Source organism: Dasypus novemcinctus, chromosome 5, assembly GCF_030445035.2.
Source record: "Dasypus novemcinctus isolate mDasNov1 chromosome 5, mDasNov1.1.hap2, whole genome shotgun sequence".
Taxonomy (NCBI): Eukaryota; Metazoa; Chordata; class Mammalia; order Cingulata; family Dasypodidae; genus Dasypus; species Dasypus novemcinctus.
Window position 1 is genome coordinate 62,089,221 of NC_080677.1, and position 21,800 is coordinate 62,111,020.

Sequence of the window (21,800 nt, forward strand, 5' to 3'; positions counted from 1 at the left end):
TAAGAATCATGGAGAAAATTGGCTATATCCCTTTAGAGTATATAGTTAACAAGATAGGAGAGGGGAAGTACAGATTTCATGAGACCAGATTTCAAAATTTTTCCAAAAATTAAAAGAACTCAGCTCTGGAATTGGATTGACGGGGTTTGAATCAGTTTGAATCCTGGCTCTGGCATCTAGCTCTTGGGCAAGTTACTCAACCTCTATGGGCCTTAGTTTCTTTATCTGTAAAATTGGGTCTTAATTTTATTTCAAAGCTTTTATAAGATTATTATAAGAAACAAAGGAAAAATAATGGATAATATTCATTGAACCTATATCATATGCCAAAGAAAATTCTAAATGCTCTATAGGTATTCATTCATATATATTTTTCAGAACTGTATGAAGTTGATTCTATTATAATTAGCCCTATTTTTACATGTGAGAAAACCGAGCTTAACGCAGTGATTGGTATATACTTAGTGCTTAATGAATATTAACTTTATTTTGTAACTAAATTTAAAGTACCGAACTCATAAAACTCATAAAAATCTTCTTTAAAAAAAAAAAATCGCAACCAGAATCAGTGAAAAAAAGAAGGCCAAAAAGAGAAATTGATGTGCTGCACAGAGTGTTGGGTGATTTATGTGCATTTTAAAAAGACATGAATAAAAGGAGAACATATTTAAGTAGCATAAAATTCTTATAGGTCCAAGTCCTAAAGTGAGATGAAGCTGAGAATAATAAGAACTATTTCAGATCTATAATGATCACAACAAGAAAGGAGGAGAACTACTTGGGACAGATGGAATAAAGTTCAGTGACAAGAGAAAACAGAACTCTTCAAATGTCTTTATCAAGAATATACTTCAAATGTTTCCACTGAGTTTAAAACGAAAACACAAAACATTTCTTTCCTTTCTTGTTTCCTTTTCCTTCCCTGTTTCATTCCTCAAAAGAAGAGCTTGCATTTCAACCTCCATTTTATCACCTTCTTTTCTCCTTCAATCCACAGAACCAGTCCCCTAAAATACTTCATAATTGCCAAATTCCGTGGATTCTTTTCAAGACTCATCTGATTTCCTCTCCTTAGAATCTCATATCATCACCCAACACTTCTGAAACTCTCTTCCTTCTGTGGTACTCTGCTAGTTTTCTTCCTACCTGTCTAGGTAATCCCTCATCTCTTCTTTAGTTATTCCTTTTTCCAACACTAAATCTTGGTGTTCTGTTATTGCATCTCTACTCTTTTGCTCACAGATGAGATCAATTCTATCTTAATTAAAAAGTAATAATAATGATACTCTATGCTTTTATTTTGGGGGCACAGTCGCAGGTCTGTAGGACCCTCAACTCTCCAAAGCTTAACACAAACTTTCTCAGGAACATGAAGTGGAGAAAAAAAAAAAAAAAAAAAATTATGACTCCAATTAACAGAGTCCTTCTTATTAGGAATCTAGCTTCCTTTGGGATGCTGAAGAGGCCTTGTTTGTATCTCTTACTTGGTTTTTCAGTATCTCCGTTTCCTCCTCTTTCACCTAAGAGGTTTGATCAGACACACAAAAAAAACCTTTGGTTCCTCTTCTGCACCCTTGTGTTTTGTTGTTGGTGGTGGTGGTAGTGGTTTTTTGTTTTGTCTTTTGTCTTGTATTTTACTAGATGCTAAGCTGTTTCAGAATTCATCCTCTTGTCTCACCATCAGGCCAATCAGGAATGGTTTCTATCTTATTCTCTGATGAGGTAGAACAGGGCTTCCAACTATTAATCAAAGTTTCTACCATTTACAATTTTCCCTTAGCTCAGACAATGCTTGGAGATGTGCAGGATCACCGACTGAAACCTGTAAAGCAGAAATAGTTACAACACAGCAATTCCAAAGAGACCATTATTAACTAGATACAGACTTATCCTTTAAATTTTCAAAGAATTTGTTTATACAGGGAAATGTATGTCTTTTCCCTAGAAAACCCAGAAGGAAGGGGGCATATATTTGCTTGGTAATCAACCATTAGGCAAAAATATCTAATGCTGGGAGATCTTTAAAATAATTTCCCTTCTGTCTCATATTTAAACTCAGATAGTATTCTAGATAAAAGCCACTAACCTTGTACTATCTTTTCCATTTTTAGATTCTACTAACCAAAGTAGATATCACTCTCCAGTGCTTTATGGGAGGCAACCAACAAGAGCCTGAAGTTGAAATTCCTTGGCAGCCCAACCATTCTGAGGGAAAGCCTGACTCATTCCTTTTCCAAAGCCTTTGTCTTTGACCCTGCCTTTTTAGGATCTTGCATCCCTGCAAAGCTCCCCAAAATCACCAGTCTCTACAAAACAATCTTGCAGTTAATTATTCTATGCAGTTTATTGTCCTACATTTTTCAGGTACATATCATCTCTCCATTAGAATAATTGTTCTTAATGGTATGGTATACTTCTTTTGCATGAGTCAGTATAAAATAGGCTGTAAGCATTTGACTAAAACTCATTGACTCTGCAACCTATTGTCATTGAGCTCTAATAACACCTCGTTTCTCCAAAGCCCCAACTTATTAATTCTGCTTTAAAATTTCCAGTATTTCAGCTATCTTGAATTACTCTAACCATATCATTCATTTTATGAGTAGTAAGGTACCTGAGAAGGTCATTTGAATTTTGGGATGATCAGTTGCTATTTCACAAAAATCATGAAGCCTGGTCTGTATGCCTTGCTGTCTAAAAACATATCTTACAGAACTTGTCAACCTGCCATGAAACTTTTTAAATTACTTGACATTAGAGGTTCAGTGACAAACACAAGGTATTCTACAATGCTTTCAAAGCATAACTGAAATGCTTCTAAATACTCAACTGGACACCATAATAAAATACTTTAATCAAATTTGGGGTCTTGGTAAAGTGTTTCATTAAATTTATCCAGAAGAGTAAAGCAAAATATAAGGAAATTGATTATATAATTTGCCATCCAAACTGGGGCACCCTTCAGAGTAAAAAGAAGTACTACCATTAATTACATAAAGACAACAAGAACTGTCTCAGGCAAAACAGGACAGAAGGACCCCTCTACACAAAGCACTTACACCAAACAAAATGCGTTTCCTTCTCAAGAACATTGTCTAAAACATAATGAGGTTAATCCAAACACGAGTCAGTGGATAAGTGGTCAGAAAAGACACTGGAAGAACTCTATGCAAAGGAAAGAGCAAAGATTTTACTCTAGACTAGAAAAAAATCCAAACTCTCTTTGGGGATTTTTAAACACAGAGCATGGGGAGCAGATGTGGCTCAAGTAGCTGAGCACCTGCTTCCCACATTGGAGGGCCCAGGTTCAACTGCTGGCCCCTGGTACCTCAAAAAACAGAAAAAGAAAAACACATAGTCCCCACATTTTTTAACACTCCTCTCACTGAGAGGTAAGGTCTATATTCCCTTCCCTTGAGTCTGGGCTCTCTGATCCCTTGATCAATAGAGTAGGTGGCAGTAATGCTATGTGAGATCTGTGCCCCAGTTTTAAGAAAGTGGCTTCCACTTTCTGTATCCTGGTCATGCTATTTGGTGCCTCTGCATCCGTACTGATTTTCTGCGTACTTGAACTCTCAATGACTTAATGAAGACTGTTAAAATATCTAACTCTAATAGCAGATTTTTCTATTTCTCCTTGTAGCTGCCTCATGTATTTTAACACTGTTGTAAGGTACATACACCTTAGACTGTTTTGTCTTCTTGGAGAAAAGATCCCTTTATCATTTTGTAATGTTCCTCTTTGTCCCTGATAATCCTCCTTGTTCTGATGTCTGCTTTGTCTGAGATTAATATAGCTGGTCTAGTATCTTTCTTATTAGTTAGCATGGTATACCTTTCTCCATCTCTTCACTTTTAATCTACCTGTATCTATATATTTAAAGTGGGTTTCTTGAGACAACATGTAGTTTTTTTTTAATCCACCGTGTCAATCTCTGTGTTTTGAATGATGTATTTAGACCATTCACTTTCAAAGTGATTACTGATATAAGTAGATTATTATCTATCATGTTTACACTTGTTTTCTATTCATTGTACTTGTTCTTTGGTTCTTTTTTCTCTACCCCTCTTTTTCTGCCTTCCCTGGTTTTAACTCAGCATTTTGTATAATTCCAATTTCTCTCTTGTCTTAGCTAATTATTTCTGCTTTTAAAAAATTGAGCAGTTGCCCTAGAGTTTGCAATATATACTTACAACTAATCTAAATCAACTTTCAAATAACACCAGACCACATCATGGACAATACAAGTACTTAATAACAGGATATTTCCCAATTCCTTCTTCCCATCCCTTATAAAACAGATATCATTTATTGCACTGGTTCATAAGCTAAAAGTAACCCAATATCTTGTTGCTATTAATATTTTGAACAGTTATCTACCAGATCAATTAAGGATAAGAAAAATGAAAGATTTTATCTGTAGTTACTACTTTGCTAACGCTCTTCCTTTCTTTATGCAGATCCAAGTTTCTGATCTAAATCATTTTCCTTCTCTCTGAAGAACTTTTAACATTTATGGCAAGGCAGGTCTATTAGTGACAAATTCACCCAGTTTTTGTTTTGTTTTGTCTGAGAACATCTTTATTACTACTTCACTGGTGAAGGATAATTTTGCTGACATAGAGATCAATGTTTTTTTCTTTCAATATTTTAAATATTTCACCCTACTCCCTTCCGGCTTGCCTGGTTTCTAGAGAGAGGGTCTGATATAATTCGTATCATTGCTTCCATTAACTGAATTATGTGAATTATGTTTATAAGGTCCTTACTTATAGAGTTTCTAGAGTTCTGGCTTCATTCAAGTTTTTGTCTCTACAATTTTCTGCAGTTTGAATATGGCATGTCTACATTTCAGTTTGGAGATTGTTTGGGTTTGTTTGTTCTTTTGTGGGGGGAGGTTGTCATCCCAACTGGTATTCTCTGATCTACCTGGATCTGTGATGTCTGTCATTAATTTTGGAAAGTTTTCAACCATTATGACTTCAAATACTTCTCCATTCTCTCTTTCTTCTCCTTCTGGTATTCCAACAATGCCTATGTTACATCTTTTGATATTGTCTCACAGTTCTTAGATGTTCTATTATTTTTGTTGTTATTTGTATTTCAGCTTGGGAAGTTTCTACTGAACAATCTTCAAACGCAGTGACTCTCCTCAGCTATGACAAATCTACTGATGAGTGGTACACAGCACTTATGTTTCAGTGTTTTTATTTCTAGGGTTTCCTTTTTATTTTTTCTTATAGTTTCCATCTCTCTCTTTATACTACTCATCTGTTCTTGCATGTGGTCTATTTTTTCCATTAACTCCCTTAACATCCTAGTCACGGTTATTTTAAATATCCTGTCTGATAATTCCAACATCTGCATCATATCAGAGTCCTGTTCTGATGACTGCTTTAATCTCCAGGCCATGTTTTCTCTTGCCTTTTTAACTTTCTGTTGAAAGCTAGATATGTTAATTCAAGTAATAAAAGCTGAGGTAGATAGGTGTTTATTAATGTAATGATTTATGTTAATCTGGCTAAGAGCTGAGCTATGTGTTAATGTTTGCTGTAGCTATAGGTGTCAGGGATTCCAAATTCCTCTAGTGTCCTTGTTTTTGTCTCTTTTTATTAGGCTTTCAGCAATACTCTTCTTTAGAGAGTCTGTTTCATTTAACTCTTTCAGCTGTAATCTACTGCCATTTACCATGGAGCCTTGTTGACAAGGTTGGGGGGAGTGGGTAGTAGTATAAGCATTCTACAATCTTCCAAGTAAATCTCAATTCTTTTAGTAGGCCTGAACCTCCGTACTGTAACCTTCACATGTGCTTCTCCAGAGGTAGGGCTTTCTCCCTCCAACCCTTAACTTCCCTCCCTAGTTACAATGTTCCCAATTACTTCTTTCCTTGAGGCTGTGACCCCTCTAGATTATACTCTCCCTCCCCTGATGTGAGACAGGAAGCCCTCTGAAGAGGGCTGTAATGAGAGAAAATTCCCGTCCCCCCAGCTGGGGTGAAGATAGCGCCACTTCCATTGTCTGGAAAGCAGGCCTTTGCTATGATGAACACTCTGGGTATATTTTAAATGATAACTCTTCCCTTACCCCTGTCAGAGCCACAAAAGCATCCTTCTCAGACCTTTACTATGAGAACCTGGTAAGGTCCCTGGAGGGAAAGCTCAGGAAAGTTTGGGGACTTCCCTAAAATTGTGGCCCCAGGAGTTCACATTCTTTGCGAGTTCACACTTGGTCTCCAGCAATGCACCAAAATTACCATTTAGGTGTTCCTACAATTTATGGCTCCAATGACTTCTGCTCTAGGTAAGCAGATCTCAGCTTTGTCTGTCAGGAGATCTGTCTGTCTCTTCAGATTTTGTAAAGGTGGTTTGTCTTGAGACTTCAATTCTTTGATGGGCCAAAGAATAGTCACTGATTTTCAGTGTGTACAACTTTTTCTGGTTGTAAGACTAGAAGTAACTTCTAAGCTCTTTACATGTCAGAGCTGAAACCATAAGTTTCACATGTATCCTGAGATGTTCTCTCTGAGAACTCAGCCTTCAGGTTATTAGAAAGCCCAACAGCAACTTGGCAGTCATGTGAGTGAACCATTCTGGCAATGGATCCTTTAGCGACGAGTTGAGCTGCACAAAATGATCCCACAAGTCCCTGAATGAAGATTCATGAGCCAAATAAAGGATTGTTCTTTTAAGTCTTGACCTTTGGAGGGTTCATTTAGCAGCTGTTTATGTCTCCTTCAGATCCTTCTCAGCAGGGCTTTCACTGTCCTTCCATCTAAAATATACCCATTGTCCACCCCTCGCTGACATGAAAACATATATAAACCCCCATTCTGTATCTTCATGCTTTCTCATGGTTCTCTTTTCCCTTCCACAATTTGTAATTGTATATGTGTCTGCATACCTGATTAATCTTGGCCTTTCCCACTAAGCTATATGTTCCAACGAAAGAAAGACTATCAGTTTTCTTCACCACAAACATCCAATCCCTGGCCCAGTACCGAGAACACAATGAGGCTTAGGAAATACCACTAAATGAATGAAGTATTTTAAACAGGCACAGCCTCCATGCACTCCTTGTTCAGACCTGGGTTTCTCAACCTTGATACTACTGAAAACTGGGGCTAATAATTCTTGGTTGGGTGAGCTGGCCTGTTCGTTGGAGTATGTTCCACAGCACCCCTGGCCTCTACCTACCAGATGCCAAACCCCAAAATGTAAAAACCAAAATGTCTCTAGACATTGCCAAATGGATCCTAGCGCGACAAAATCAACCCCAGTTAAGAACTACTGGCTGAGACTACAAGATGCTACTTTCCTAGCATTCTGGTTTGAATTAAAAGGGCGTCCTTTAACAACGAGGCAACTCAAAAATGTGATCCCCCTTAAACTGAAACCAAGCTTATCATCTGATAGCCTTCCCTTAATCCTCCTGAAAACCACTTAAAGTGCATGAGAGAAATTCTTGGAACCCTGGCATCATGAGTTTCAATCATTTTAAAAATTCGAAGTTTTCACTATAACTGTTTCAAAACATTCTTCTGCTATACAAAGAAGGCCTCCATTTTTACCATTTGGGCATAGCTAATATATGACTGCAATTTTGAAAAGAGCAAATATCACCAACTGCTTTGAGGGTCTCTTAATCTAACAATCAAATAAGCCTGATAATAAAAATGGCTAGCAAAGACCTATAAACTTAAACATTGCCTACTAGGAAATATATTCCTGTACAGTTTAGTCTAACCATTGAAATCATGCTTCTTGCTTATACAATATCCTCATTGTCACTTTTGTGAAAAAGATTAGGCACTGTTTGCTTATCTGCTGCAGGCTAAATGAAACCAGCTGTACCAACGTACCAGACTCTAATGCCTGCATTTCCCTCTAAAGGAAGTCAGGGCTGAATCTGCAACTTGAGTAGGCTTTAAGGTTTTTAAAAATAAAATTAGCAGATGATGGGTGGGCTATGAGGCTCCTTGGACTAGGTAAAGAAAAGAACCTTTTTTTCAATTTTGACCTATAAAAAGGAGCACCAGACCCACAAATTCCATGTGACAAACTCCACTACCTCCATTAGCTTTTTATTTTTATTTTTTTATTTTTTTATTTTTTTTCAGGTACCAGGGGCCGGGGAATGAACCCAGGACCTTGTATGTGGGAAGCCAGCCCTCAACCACTGAGACATAACAGCTTCCTGCATTGATTTTTATTTGCTTTGCTTGTTGTTGTTGTTGTTGTTTTCCAGAGGCACCAGGAACTCCCATGGGGGAGACAGGAGCTTAACCACTTAAGCCACATCTGCTCCCTCCATTAGCTTTTTAAAATACATCTAGTTTCTCTTGTACTTTGTAATGCCAAGCTATGTGCAATAAATTACAAAACTCACAGTGATTATATTACCACACTCAGCTGCCCTTTTCCTACCCTGTGACTAACAGTATGGTTTCAAGTTTGATCTTTGCAGGGAGCTATGATAATACACTTTGGCCCATGGACCCAAATTCTGAAAGAAATCAGAGCAGACCTAATGAGGAACAGAGAGTGGGCCTTGGGAGCATCCTGCAGCAGAGCTTGTAAAGAATAATCGGATTTGTCTCTCTTTTGCACAGTATTCTCATCTGTGTGCAGGAAACCTCCAGAACATTTAGAAGTCAGAATGGCTATCTAGGTACCGGCACTTAGGATTGAAACTTCAATGAACCAGGAAGTCCAGCATTTCCATTCAGGCATTTCTAACTTTTAGAATTCTTCCAACTCCTTCTGATGGTGTTTCAATGAAGTTGACCTTCAGGGCAAGTACAAAGAACCACAACTTTAATCTCACATATTCTGAAAAGGTGCTTAACTGCTGCTGTCTTTCTTGCCGCTGCTTGTTTTAATTAACAGCATTTCTTGCCCCTATTTCTCCTGGGGTTTTGAAGGGCTCTTTGCAAAGTATTTAGTATATTTTGGTCTGGGTTTGGCAGAGTCTCTCAATTTATGAGGTCATTTAATTCAAGTTCAATTATTCAGCACAAATTGGCAGAATGAGATGCTAAAAGAAGATTGGCACTTTCAATCACATAAACCTCCTGTTACATAAAGTGAGCAAATTTCTCCATTGTTCTTATTGACCTCTTAGATAATTTACCACTGGCAGAAAACAGTGCGGGCAGGCTTCTGTGCTCAGCAGGATCCTGCAGGAATAAGGCTTTGGCATCTTCACCTCAAAAAAAACTGAAGTTAAGTAATGAAAATGACCCAGAATCAGGATCATCCGTGGCATGACTTAGCTAATATTCTAATTCCAGAGATGGAACAAAGAGCATGTGCTTCTTCCTCTAAATGACATTTGAAGTATAAGAAAATCAAAAGCAAGTTATTAATGACCACACATTCCCCCTAGATTTAGAAGGAAGGAAGGGAGAGGACCCTATCCCAGGAAAGAGCAGAAGTTCGTAAATTCTCACTACTCACAGCAGCAGAGTACAGACCCCTAGAGGAATTCAGGCCCGTGCTCCCCCAGGGGATCCCAGTACAAAAGGAGAATGTGGGTCCCCCACTTTATCTCAAGATTGAGTGTTGGGGAGGAGAGGGGATGTGTTCATAATACCTATCAAGAACTGCCAGGCATTCATGGGTGTACTCACAAAAATAACCCACCAATCTTTCCAAAATATATTGCTTACAGCCAGTTCCACGTTAATATTCAAACATAACATCTTTACCTACCAAAATTTGCATAGTAAGTAAGTGAATCCCTGTGCTTTTACTTTAAGGCCCTTAGGGTCTCAACACATTTAATGGAGATTCTGGTGACCAAAGGATGAAAATCTCATTATGTTTGCTTGGGGGATCAAGCCCCAAAAGGGAACCATACAAGTATATATGGTGATGAAGGAGGCCTGCTTTAAAATCATATCAATCAGACCCCTGGAGAGAAAACATTTAAAATACTTCAGTCAACATCATCACCTCCTCCTTCCTTTCGAAATCCACAAGATTTGCCTGAGTCTCTCTTACTACATTGTATTCTAACTTGTATGGAATCATGTACATATATGTGCCACCTCCCTTCAAGAGTAAGCTTACTGAGGGCAGAACTCACATCTGATTTACCTCTTTATGACCTACAGAATAAAAAAGATATAAAAACAACATAATAAATACTCTTCATTAGTTGAACATTCAACAGATACTAATAAGACCCTGGGAATTAAGACGTAAAAAGATGATTTCAAAGAGATTAATTAAAGACATTCTTTAAACGCTGAACACTTAAAAAATGCAAAGTATTACACAATGCATGATTTTTTAAAAATCCTAAATTAAACGCTACAGGAATTCAAGGGAGAACATAATCAGGAAACCAAACTAGAATGGGGATTAGTAGTCAAAAGTGATAATATATTGTCTACCTTCCCCCAAATATAAATATAAATGCAAATCCATACCAAGAAAGTAAAAAGAAGCTGGGGAATACTGACAAGAAATCTCTCTACTCAAGTCAGAATCTAGAATATAGGTAACCAGAGGATACGGAATGGGAAGTTAAGGCTTGAAATGTACTGGGTTCCCACATGGAATGACAGAAATGTTTTGGTAACAGATGGAAGTGATGATAGCACACATTTTAAACAGCACTGAAATATATATTGGAATGTGATTAAAAAGGGAAATGCCAGATTTGTATATATGGTAACAGAATTTTTAAAAAAATTTTTGAATCCATGGAACTACACTATACAGTGAACACTAAATTAAACCAAGGACTAGAATTAGTAGTTGTACCACTTTGATACAGTTTTGAATTTCAAAAAGAGATACTGGATTATGTTTGTAAACTGGTCTGTACCTGGACATGATTAAATTATGATTAGGGCTTTGATTGGGCCATGTCAGTAGGGTGTTGAGTCCCCGCCCCATGATGGGTAGGGATTCACAGATAAAAGGCATGGCAAAAGACAGAGTTGGAGCTTTTTGATGATGGAAATTTTTGATGTTGGAGTTTTGATGTTGTTGTTTGATACTGAAGTCTTAAGCTAGAGCCCTGGGATGTAAGCACACAGAGGAAAGAGAAGCAAGCCCCAGGAAAAGAGGACTTGAGCCCTGAAAGAAGCAAGCCCTGGGAAGAGAGGAACCAAGAAGCCTGAACCCTTGCAGACGTCGGCAGCCATCTTGCTTCAACGCTTGAAAACAAACTTGGGTGAGGGAAGTAACTTACACTTTATGGTCTGGTATCTGTAAGGTCCTACCCCAAATAAATACTCTTTATGAGAGCCAACAGACTTCTGGTATTTTGCATTAGCACCCCTTTGGTTGACTAATACAGTAGTACAATTATAAAAATGAGCTATCATCAATTTTAACAAACACCTTCCACTTCCCCTTCCAATGTGCGGTGTTGATATAATACAGTGGTACACGAGAATCCTATATTTTATGCATGATTGTTCTGTAAGTCCTCAATTTCTCTAATAAAGAAAAAAAATTAAAATTTAAAAGTTCACCACTGAAGTATGAAAATGTGATGAATTCAAGGCTTTTAAATTTTTGTATAAGAAAGCAAGTTTGTGAGTGCTGTGTGTTAGTATAGATAAGGTCAGGCTGTCATTCTTCAGACAAAAGCTCAATACCAAGGAGGGTAGAATGTAGGAATCAGTCAACTTCACCCCAACCTATGTGTCCCTATATAAATAAGAAACAAAGGTAATAAAAAGGCATTCTCTTCCTTCTTAGGTTTCTAAACGTTGCTAATAGCAACCTACCAAAATCAAGAATTACACAAACCTCTTGATGGGGTAAATACCTCTTGTTAATGATTTTTAAAGAAAAACCATGAGATAAAGGATTATATTTACATATTACATATTATATCACACAGGCAGAAAAAGGAGAATGTTGTCCTGAATGCAATGCCAAGTTAAAGAGGCTTGAAATTAATGAGGTTTATGGTAAAAGACAAACTTGACACCTGTTAATCAATATATGTATGTAAAATGCTAACCAACTGAAAACCAGTGGGATCTCTACAAATGCCATGCAGCTTTACTGCAAGGTAATCATAGCGACTCTTGTGGAAGATACTAAAATTAATGTTTAGATGAAGCAGAGATGCAGACATTTAAGGAAGAGCAATGAGGAATGCTGGAACAGTGACCCCAACATTTAGGTGGCTCTTTAAACTATGTAGGGCTTCGAGGACAACCAAACAAACTCAAGCCCCAGCTCCTGTTAGATGACACATGACTGTCCTTCTGCCTGACTTTGCCACCCTAAAGCAAGAAGGCACGGGAAGCCTGTAGTCTATAAAATCAAGGGAGTGAGCATGGCTTTCACCTCCAGCCAGAGGAAATTAAATGTGACCAGCAGGCTCAAAACTGCTCTAGAAAGGGTTGACAAGACAAACTTAGATCTGGTGGAGTGCAAACTATCAACTGTCCAGAACCGTCTTTCTCAAAGATTGCATGTACTTTTAAAGGCCATCTTTCTTTTAGTCCGGCATGATAAATGGAGAATTTTTCAACTATCTCCAAGACTTTGACATAAATCTTAAATTTAACCACCTAACCGGGTTATTAATTTACATTTGGAGGTGATCAGCTGAGCACATCTTGTGGGGGAAGGCACTTCTCAAGTGCTGGGTTTGCTGCCTTATAATCAAACAGTATGTCTGCTTCTGTTTCACTCATAATTAAGTAATTCAAAGCAAATATGACATCCAGAATATTTGAAAATGATCGAATCTTTTCAAGGCTTTATACTTTGGAAGCAATGTGGTGTAAGGGTTAAGAAAAGAATGGTTTCAAGTCTGATAGTCATGAGCCAAAACCGAGCTTTGTCACCTACTCCCTGCATGGACCGGGGGCTGGCAAACCTCTCCAAGCACCAAGCTTTCCTGAATGGTCAAACGGGGATGGTGATAACAGGACCTGTATTACACGATGTTGTGAGGAGAAAATGAAGCAATCCATACTTTACACAAAATAATGGCTTAATACTTGGAGTTAACATCATGATTATTGACATTAAATGTCCAAACAATTTTTATACAGTAGTATTCTACTACTGTTTTTGCTCAGGAAAAAATAGGAAAACTTGGGCCACAACCTTTGTTGAAATGAGCTCAAATATTTAGACCTTTACCCTGACATTCCAGAATGCTCAAGTAACAGGTTTAAGTCATTAACAGACTTCAGGAATTTTTCCCCCATACTTTTTATTCAAATAAAAAGCAGACTGTTACTAAGAATTTCTTTGCAAATATCCAGGCATTCCAAATTAATTAACTACTACTTTTAAGGTAAAGCATTTATGTATTTCTTAACTTACATAACTTCTTTTGTTAAGAAATATTATTTCATTTTAATTTAGAATAAGCAACATAGAAGTCTGCTCTCCAGAAAAGTAGAAGACTACCTAAATTAGCCAGTCAAAAATTTCCAATTAGGTGTTTAGTATCTTTCAGAGAATATTTTCCCATCTCATTTTACTTAATTACTTATGCCAGAATTTTCTATCCTCTATAAAAGAGAAATGAAAAGTGATGGTTCAGAAAATTATTTTTCAATATCATTTGGTAACATGATCAAGGTAAAAGGATTGTGTCTCCTGTGGTTATTTCAAAAATAGCATTGTTTTCTCAAAGCTACATGCCACTGAAATCACTACTTTTAATCAATAAGGGAGGGAGAGAAGGCCTATCAGAAACATATGAGGAGGGGGCTGGCAGCAAACTTTCTAAGACTCTAATCTCTGCCCTGACAGCAGGATCTTGAAGCAGAGAAAAGGACAAAGGGGAGAAAAGTTTTTTTCTGTGTGGAGCCCAATGCATATAGGAAGGAAGGAAAAAAAAGTTTGCAGTTTTCTGAACTGACTTCTGGAAGATGGATCAAAATCTCAATTTTAAGACCTCAAGAACAGCCAATATCATTTTCAGGACTTGGAGTTGTCCTGGGTGGTGCTGCAGGGACAGTTACCGGACATTGTATGTCCTCCCATGGCCCACTGGGTGGACTGTGGGAGAGTGTGGGCTATGATGTGGACCACTGACCACGAGGTGCAGCGGTGCTCAGAGATGTATTCACCAAATGCAATGAATGTCTCATAATGATTGAGGAAGTTGTTGTTATGGGGGGAGGAGTGGGGTGAGGGGGGTGGGGGGTGTATGGGGACCTCATATTTTTTTAATGTAACATTAAAAAATAAAGAGAAAAATAAAGAAAGAAAAGCCAATACATATGAATTCCATCAGATCAACACACTTTGTCTTAAGCAAATACTAGAAATCCACGAGAAATTAACCACATTGTTCACCTGGAAACAAATTCTCATTAGAGGGTTCCAACTCCAATGAGAAAGAGAGAAAACAAAGGGTCTTAGGTGGAAAGGGTGCTGTCTGCAAACGATAAATTAGAAAGCATGCAAAACTGTTCACTGATGGGGAAAATCCATTCCACTGATTTTTACACTTGTTTTTTAAAAAACACTAGGATAAAAAAGGTCTATTGTACAGTAAATAAGAAATATAAATATACTTTTACTTAGTATCTAGAGAACAGACACTTTTCACATGTGATGTATTAAAAAAATAATGAACTTACTTGCTTTTCCCTTTGTATACTGTAGCATAAGATCCTTCCCCTAGTTTTTCCAGTTTTTCGTATGAGTCAGCTTTTCCAAATTTGGGACTTGTTGGCTAAAAAGAAAGCAGAGGGTAAAACAAAACAGATTGTATCAAACTAACAATACCCTGATTTTGCTAAGAATGTACAAAATTTCTCTGTCACTTTTTAAATAGCTTTCTTTCTGATTATAAGAATTTTTTTTAAAGGCAGCATAATATATATTCAGGGCACAAAACCCAGAAAACACAAATAAATACAATGTAGAAGTTTAAATTTACACATAATGTAAACTTATCCACCAGGAATATTTTGTTATCTTTTCTTCCAGTGCTATCTAGACACTAATGATTGCTTTTTACAAAATGGGATTACACTATACATTGTGGGGTTTTTTTCACTCAATATTTTATAAATATTTCCCCATGTTTTTATGTAATCTAAATTAGAGGTCAGCAAACTATGTCCCACAGGCAAAATCTCTCCCAGTAAAAGTTTTTGTAAAACCCATATGCTAAGAATGGTTTTTACTTTTTTTAGTAGTAGGGGGAAAAAGCAAAAGAAAATATCATTTCATGATGTAAAAATTATATAAAAATCAAAGTTCAGTGTTCATAAAGTTTACTGGAACAGAACCATACAAATTCGTTTACTTATTGCCTATGACTTCACAGTACAAAAGAGCTGTAGTAGCAGCAGAGATCATATGGCTCAAAAAGCCTGAAACTATTTACAGAAAAAGTTTGCTGGCCTCTATTATAAATCATAACTGTGTAACATTCTACCATGTAAAAATATTCTTCCAATACCTTTTAGCAATAATGCAAACAGATCATCAAAGATGTATCATTCAAGTATCCTAATTAATATTGAAAGGAATTCTCTTCTGTATACATAAACTAATCCTAAAGTCTAGCTACAAGATAATTCTTCCTTAAGAAATGGCACATATGACCAAGAACATGCTAAGTGATTGCCTTCATCACTCACCCCAACTTCAACCAGAGAGCAAGTCAACTCTTATTTCATCTTAAAGTATCTATTAGTTTAATGTCACTGTTAAAGAGTAATATCAAAACATATTAGAAAATGAACCTTAAATCAGGATTTTTTTTTAGTCTTAAAAAGGGATTATCTTGCTTTTACATCCAGACCCGAGGAGTAAGAATTTCACACTGCCATACTATTTGCCCTCCATTGTTTGATTTTGTGATCTATAGGAACAAAAGGGTGATGGTGCTGTTAGGATGAAACCCAGGAGATTTTTTTTGAAACTGAGTCACGAAACTGTAACCAGTGAACTGAAGAATGGAACACAGGTCCATGGAGCCATCACAGGTGTGGACGTCACCATGAATATGCCCCTCAAAGTTGTGGAAATGACAGAGAACCCGTATGGTTTGCGTCTGGATACACTACTTGGGGATGTTGAAGGTGCGGCAGGAAGAGGAAGAGGCCATGGCCATGGTAGAAGAGGCCATGGCCATGGTAGAAGAAGAGGGGGTCCTAGGTGATAATGTCTCTCAGGATTAGTGTGTCAAAGTGGTAAGTGTTTGGGCCTATTTTTTTGTATAGGTTTTGTCTGTTTATATCATTTTTTAAAAACAGAAACGTAGGGATGATTTTATCAAGAATAAAAGTACATATATAATTAGTAAAAGGTGGTTGATTTAGGAACTTTCCAAGTAACAAATTTTAGAAATTTAACAAAAGAATTTCTTGTAAAAAGTTTACAGAGCATTATTTTTGAACATGTGCTTTTATGCCACTTATGATAAAACAATCAACAAATTGGCAACAAATCTGAATCCTACCACTTATAAGGATACTACATGGGAGGTAAGTTGAACACATGCAACTTAACTCTTTCCCACCCAAATTTCCATGAAGTGACTGAAAAGATATTTTTCAAAATTAACAAATCAGAATCAGTAATGAAAAACAAAAGATTGTCAATGCATAAACAGAAAAACGGGGGAATTTTTAAAGATAGAAAGTCATCAGCATCATAACTGCAGAAGAAAGATTGGAGGAACCTGAAGTTCCAGCAATAAGAGGGAGAAGAATAATACAGAGAGAGGAAGCAGATGCCGTAGGTAAACATGAGACTAATCAACACAGCACAGCTAGTGGTGTCCTCCTAAGCAGGCAGCAGGGACGTCTGTTCAGATGAGACACCTGAGAACATGGGCACTAGGGCTACAGGGGAAGAGCAAGGTCTCAAAGTAACTAACATGCAGATAAAGGATAATGCCCACATGCCCCAAGCTGAAATCCTTGCCTTTCTCACAAAATCACTAGAAACAATTCACAGAATTCAGAATAAGCTGATAATGATTTTCAATTACAAAGTTTGAGTACACAACCAAAAAACCACAAATAATTTCAGGAAAACCAACATAATGAGAGAAGCATAAACTCATGGGCAGATAAGCTAAAACCCTGGAAAACAAAACTGGCAGTGCAAAATCAGTAACAAATTAGAATAGAAATAATCAGTAGCCTCAGAGAGATTTGAGAAGGTATCTCATTTTTTCAAAAAGAAACAAAAAGTATTTAATTTTAAGATTAAATACTTTATCACAGAAATAAAGCATTTAATGAGAGTGAACAGAAGAATGGACAGAACTGAAAAAGCAGTATGTTCAACGTTTGAATAGAATTATTCTCCCCAAAATTTGGAAGTAGGTTGTATCTAAAATGAAATATTATCCAACAAGCATACTAACTTACACACACAACAATGATTGCATTAAGACAATGAAAGAACAGTTTTAGAATTATAAGGGAAAATAATTTTGAATGACTAATATATTCAACAACAAAATCCCTCAAGTACAATATGTAAACACTTCAAATTTACCACTCACAGAATAGAATCTAGATATTAAATTCCATATTATCTTAATATAAGATGTAGTCAGGGGAAGTGGATGTGGCTCAAGTGGTTGGGCTTCTGCCTACCACATATGAGGTCCCAGATTCAGTTCCTGGTGGCCCCTAAAGAAGGTGAGCTGGCGTAGTGGGCAGGCGCAGCGAGCTGATGCAACAAAAGAGACACAAAGAGGAAAGACAATGACAGACACAAAAAATGAGGGAGCTGAGGTGGCTCAAGTGTTTGAGCACCTCTTCCACATGGGAGGTCGTAGGTTCAGTTCCTGATGCCTCCTAAAGAGAAGATGAGCAGACACAGAGAGCACAAAGCAAATGGAAACAGAGTAGACAGCGATCACAAACAACAAGGGGGAGGGAGGGTTAAATAAATAAAAACTAAAAAGCACAAGCAAAAAAAAGAAAGAAAATGATATAGTTGGGGTAGTGGGAGAAATGGAGGAAGGGAAAAAACAGTGGGAAAGGAGAAACAAAGGCATGGTAAGATTTCTTGAAATGGTCAGGACAGTGTATTTCTGAACTCTTCAAAGGTAATCATTAGAATAATATAAATAAGATGTACCAATTCCAAATAACTGGGTAAGTGTGGTAGGAATGCAAGAAAAAACACAATTAAGGGAGACCAGGGAATGGAGGAAAAGTTAGTGAAAGGGAGATACCAATAAGACAGTATAATAAGTTAAAAACAAACACATAAAATCATAAAATAGGAAAATGAAGTCCAAATGTATCATTCATTACAATAAACATAAATGAATCACATTTTCCTAATAGAAGAGCTCTCAGGTTAGAAAGACAAACAAAACTAGGAACATTATTGAGAAAAGACATAGCAAAATAAGAATAAATTTGAAAGTAAAGGAGTAAAAGGGAAAATTATCCAAAAAAAGGAAGTATTTTTAAAAAATAATGCATTATAGATGGCAGATAATACTGGAGTCACAAAACAATAACTACATTAAGTTAGGATGCATAAAAATGAACAATAAAATATATAAAGGAATCTAATAATTGTAACTATTAAGTAACAAATAACATTGCTTTGAAATGTATTAAGGAAATGTTGGTAGCAATAAAGAAAAATTGGCAAATCCATCACGATAAATGGGAAAATAAGAGACACTGCTCAGACATCAACAGAGCAAGCAAACTAATAAATAAGGATACATGATCTTGATTGAAATTCACATTTTAACCTAATGCCCATACTGATATATATAAACAAATATTCTTTTCAAGCACATCTTCAACAAACACAAACACTGATAATAGATTAGGTCACAAAGAAAATCTCAACATTCAAAACTGCTGCAGAAACACTTCAAGTTATGGTTTCTGAACATAACGTAATAAAATTAGAAATTAAGAAAAGGAAAATTATTTAGGCCTTTAAGTTAAAAACAAGAAGTGAAAATATATAAATAAATATTTGGCAATAAAGACATGATACCTTTAGGATGCAGTCAAATTAAAATACAGAAGAAAATGTAGAGGTATATCCACATATTAGGAAAAGAAAAAAAGTTTGAAAGGAGTATGAGTTGAGATTCTTAATTGCATTTACAAAAGGAACAACAAAGGACAAAGTAGGAAAGAATAAAAGGAATAGCAGATATAAATGAAATAGAAAGCAAAAGTATCATAGCTATGATCAAAACCAAATGCTATTTTAAAGACCATCAAAATAGATAATTTTCTGATAAGTCTCATTAAAAAGAGAAAGAGAACAAAATAAAGAACACGGAAATATGAAAAAGAACAAACTCAATATAACAACTCATATTTGCTGTTGCTATTATTAACATGGAATACTATGTAGTTATATACCAAAATATTTGAAAACCTAGAATACGTGATTTACTAGAATAATATAAATTACCCAAATTGACTTAAGTAATAAAAGTGGAAAAAAGGCACAACAAATAAATTTTAAAGTTCTAAATTTAAAGATAAAATGGACTATTTTTGTTAACTTCTACCAAAATTTAAGAAACATATAATTACTTAATAGTATAAAGTAGATCACAGAAAAATATAAAATACCTTCAAATTCATTCTCTGATACTAGCATTATCCTCTTAGTTAAGTTAAATAAAAATTTATGATAAATGGACATCTGGAGAAGTAGGGAGCTCCAGGACTCAGTCTTTCTACCAAAACAACTATTAAACAAGCAAGAAATGTCTGAAGAAACTACTCTGAAATTCTAGAGGCCAGAACACTGTACAGCATCCAGGGAAGAGCAGGAGGAAAAGGCTGATGAATTGTGGGAAAACCTGTAAACTGCTCACTCCATGAGGTGACGACCAGTACAAATCCCATACCTTAATGGCAGATACCCACAAAGTCTAATCCCTGGCTAGTGGTTCATAACAAAAGGAATGTAAAAATCCTCTTTCCCAAGAATATGGGTGTACAAGGCTGATAACAGATGACAGCTTTTTTTTTTTAATTTCTCTCCCCTTCCCCCCTCCCACCCCCAGTTGTCTGCTGTGTCCATTCGCTATGTGTTCTTCTGTGACTGCTTCTATCCTTATCAGCTGTACTGGGAATCTGTGTTTCTTTTTGTTGCATCATCTTGTTGTGTCAGCTCTCCATATGTGCGGTGCCATTCTTGGGCAGGCTGCACTTTCTTTCGTGCTGGGTGGCTCTCCTTACGGGGCACACTCCTTGGGGCACACTCCTTGAGCGTGGGGCCCCCCTATGCGGGGGACACCCCTGTGTGGCACAGCACTCCTTGCACACTTCAGCACTGCACATGGACCAGCTCCTCACGGGTCAAGGAGGCCCCGGGTTTGTCTCCCATGTGGTAGGTGGATGCCCTATCCATTGAGCCAACTCCGGTTCCCAGATGAAAGCTTTTGATTAGTGAATTTCAATAGCTGATCCTGGCTGTGATAGCAACTACTGATTCAACCCACCCCAGAAAAAGATGGCAGGAGCCACTATTTCAACCCTACCCCAGAAAAAGGCAGTGACACCCATTATTTCAACCCTTGAAGGACAGAGATGGAGGCAGTAGAAATTTTTAAATACAGGGCTTCCTCAGGATGTGGGGAAAAGTTAGCTGAATTCTCAGTTTTCAGGAACCCATGGAGAAGTTTCTAGCGTGCTTCCTGACCCCCACCAGGGGGCACTTTGGAGCCAGTCTGCACCCCATTTGTGGGTCCCTGACCCTGTGTAGGCTGGAAAAGATCTATTTAGGAAAGTCCTCGTCCGGAAGACACTCTTCCCAAAATTTCCCTCCAGGCAAAAGCAGCATGAGAAAATGAAAGCAGTGTACAAGCTAGGTTTTTAGACATACAATATACAAAGATATAAGTGGGAACAATTACAAAACATGGCAGGGGAAGAGAGAGGTATAGGAAAAGTGTATGTGCATGCTATTGAAGTTAAGTTGGTAACAAACCACATATAATTGCTATATACTTAGGTTGTTAAATTTTAACCCTGTGATAACTACAAGGAAAGCAGATTGAAAAATACATCCAGATAGAAATGAGAAAGCATTCAATATGATACAACACAAGACACAAATAAATATAAAAGTAGGGTTTAAAGGAAATGAGGGATAAAAATGGTATGACTTACAAAAGGTAAATAGAAAATGACAGAAGAAAGACCTGTATTATCTGTAGTGACTTTTTTTTTTAGATTTATTTTTATTTATTTATTTCTGCCCACCTCATTATTTACACTTGCTGTCTGCATGTCTTTCTTTTTTAGGAGGCACTGAGAACTGAACCCAGGGCATCCCATGTGGGAAAGAGGTGCCTAATTGCTTAAGCCACCTCCACTCCCTCAGTAGTGACTTTAAATGTCAATGGATTAAATTCTCCAGTCAAAAAGCAGAGATTGGCAGAATGGGTAAAAAAGCTGATCCAACTATACGCTATCTGCAAGAGACTCACCCTAAAGTCAAAGATACAAGTAGCTTGATAGTGGAAGGATGGAAAAACTATACCATGCAAGTAAGAATCAAAAGAGAAATGGGGTGGCTGTATTAATATCAGATAAAATAGACTGTAAATTAAAAACAGTCAAAAGGACTAAGATGATCATTTGTACAACAAAGGGAACAACTGAACAGGAAAATTAAACAATTATAAATACATATGCATCTGACAGCAGAGTCCCAAAATATAGGAAGCAAACACTGACATATTTGAAGGGAGAAAGTGACAGTCCTACACTAATAATAGGAGACTTTAACACACCACTCTCCATAATGGATACAACATCTAGTCAAAAGATCAATAACGAAAGTACATGACCTGAATGATACACTAAACCAACTAGAACTAA

At 36.9% G+C, this 21,800-nt stretch overlaps 1 protein-coding gene across 6 annotated transcripts in view; it reads right to left on the reverse strand.

The window, feature by feature from the left end:
- Nucleotides 1-21,800, reverse strand: part of CDK14 (cyclin dependent kinase 14) — a 605,606-nt gene that overhangs the window by 414,631 nt on the left and 169,175 nt on the right. For all 6 annotated transcript variants that reach the window (XM_004457637.4, XM_058297008.2, XM_071215175.1 and 3 more), the window contains one exon: nucleotides 14,583-14,677. In XM_004457637.4, coding sequence (XP_004457694.2) covers nucleotides 14,583-14,677 — 95 coding nt within the window. The remainder of the gene's footprint in view (nucleotides 1-14,582; nucleotides 14,678-21,800) is intronic.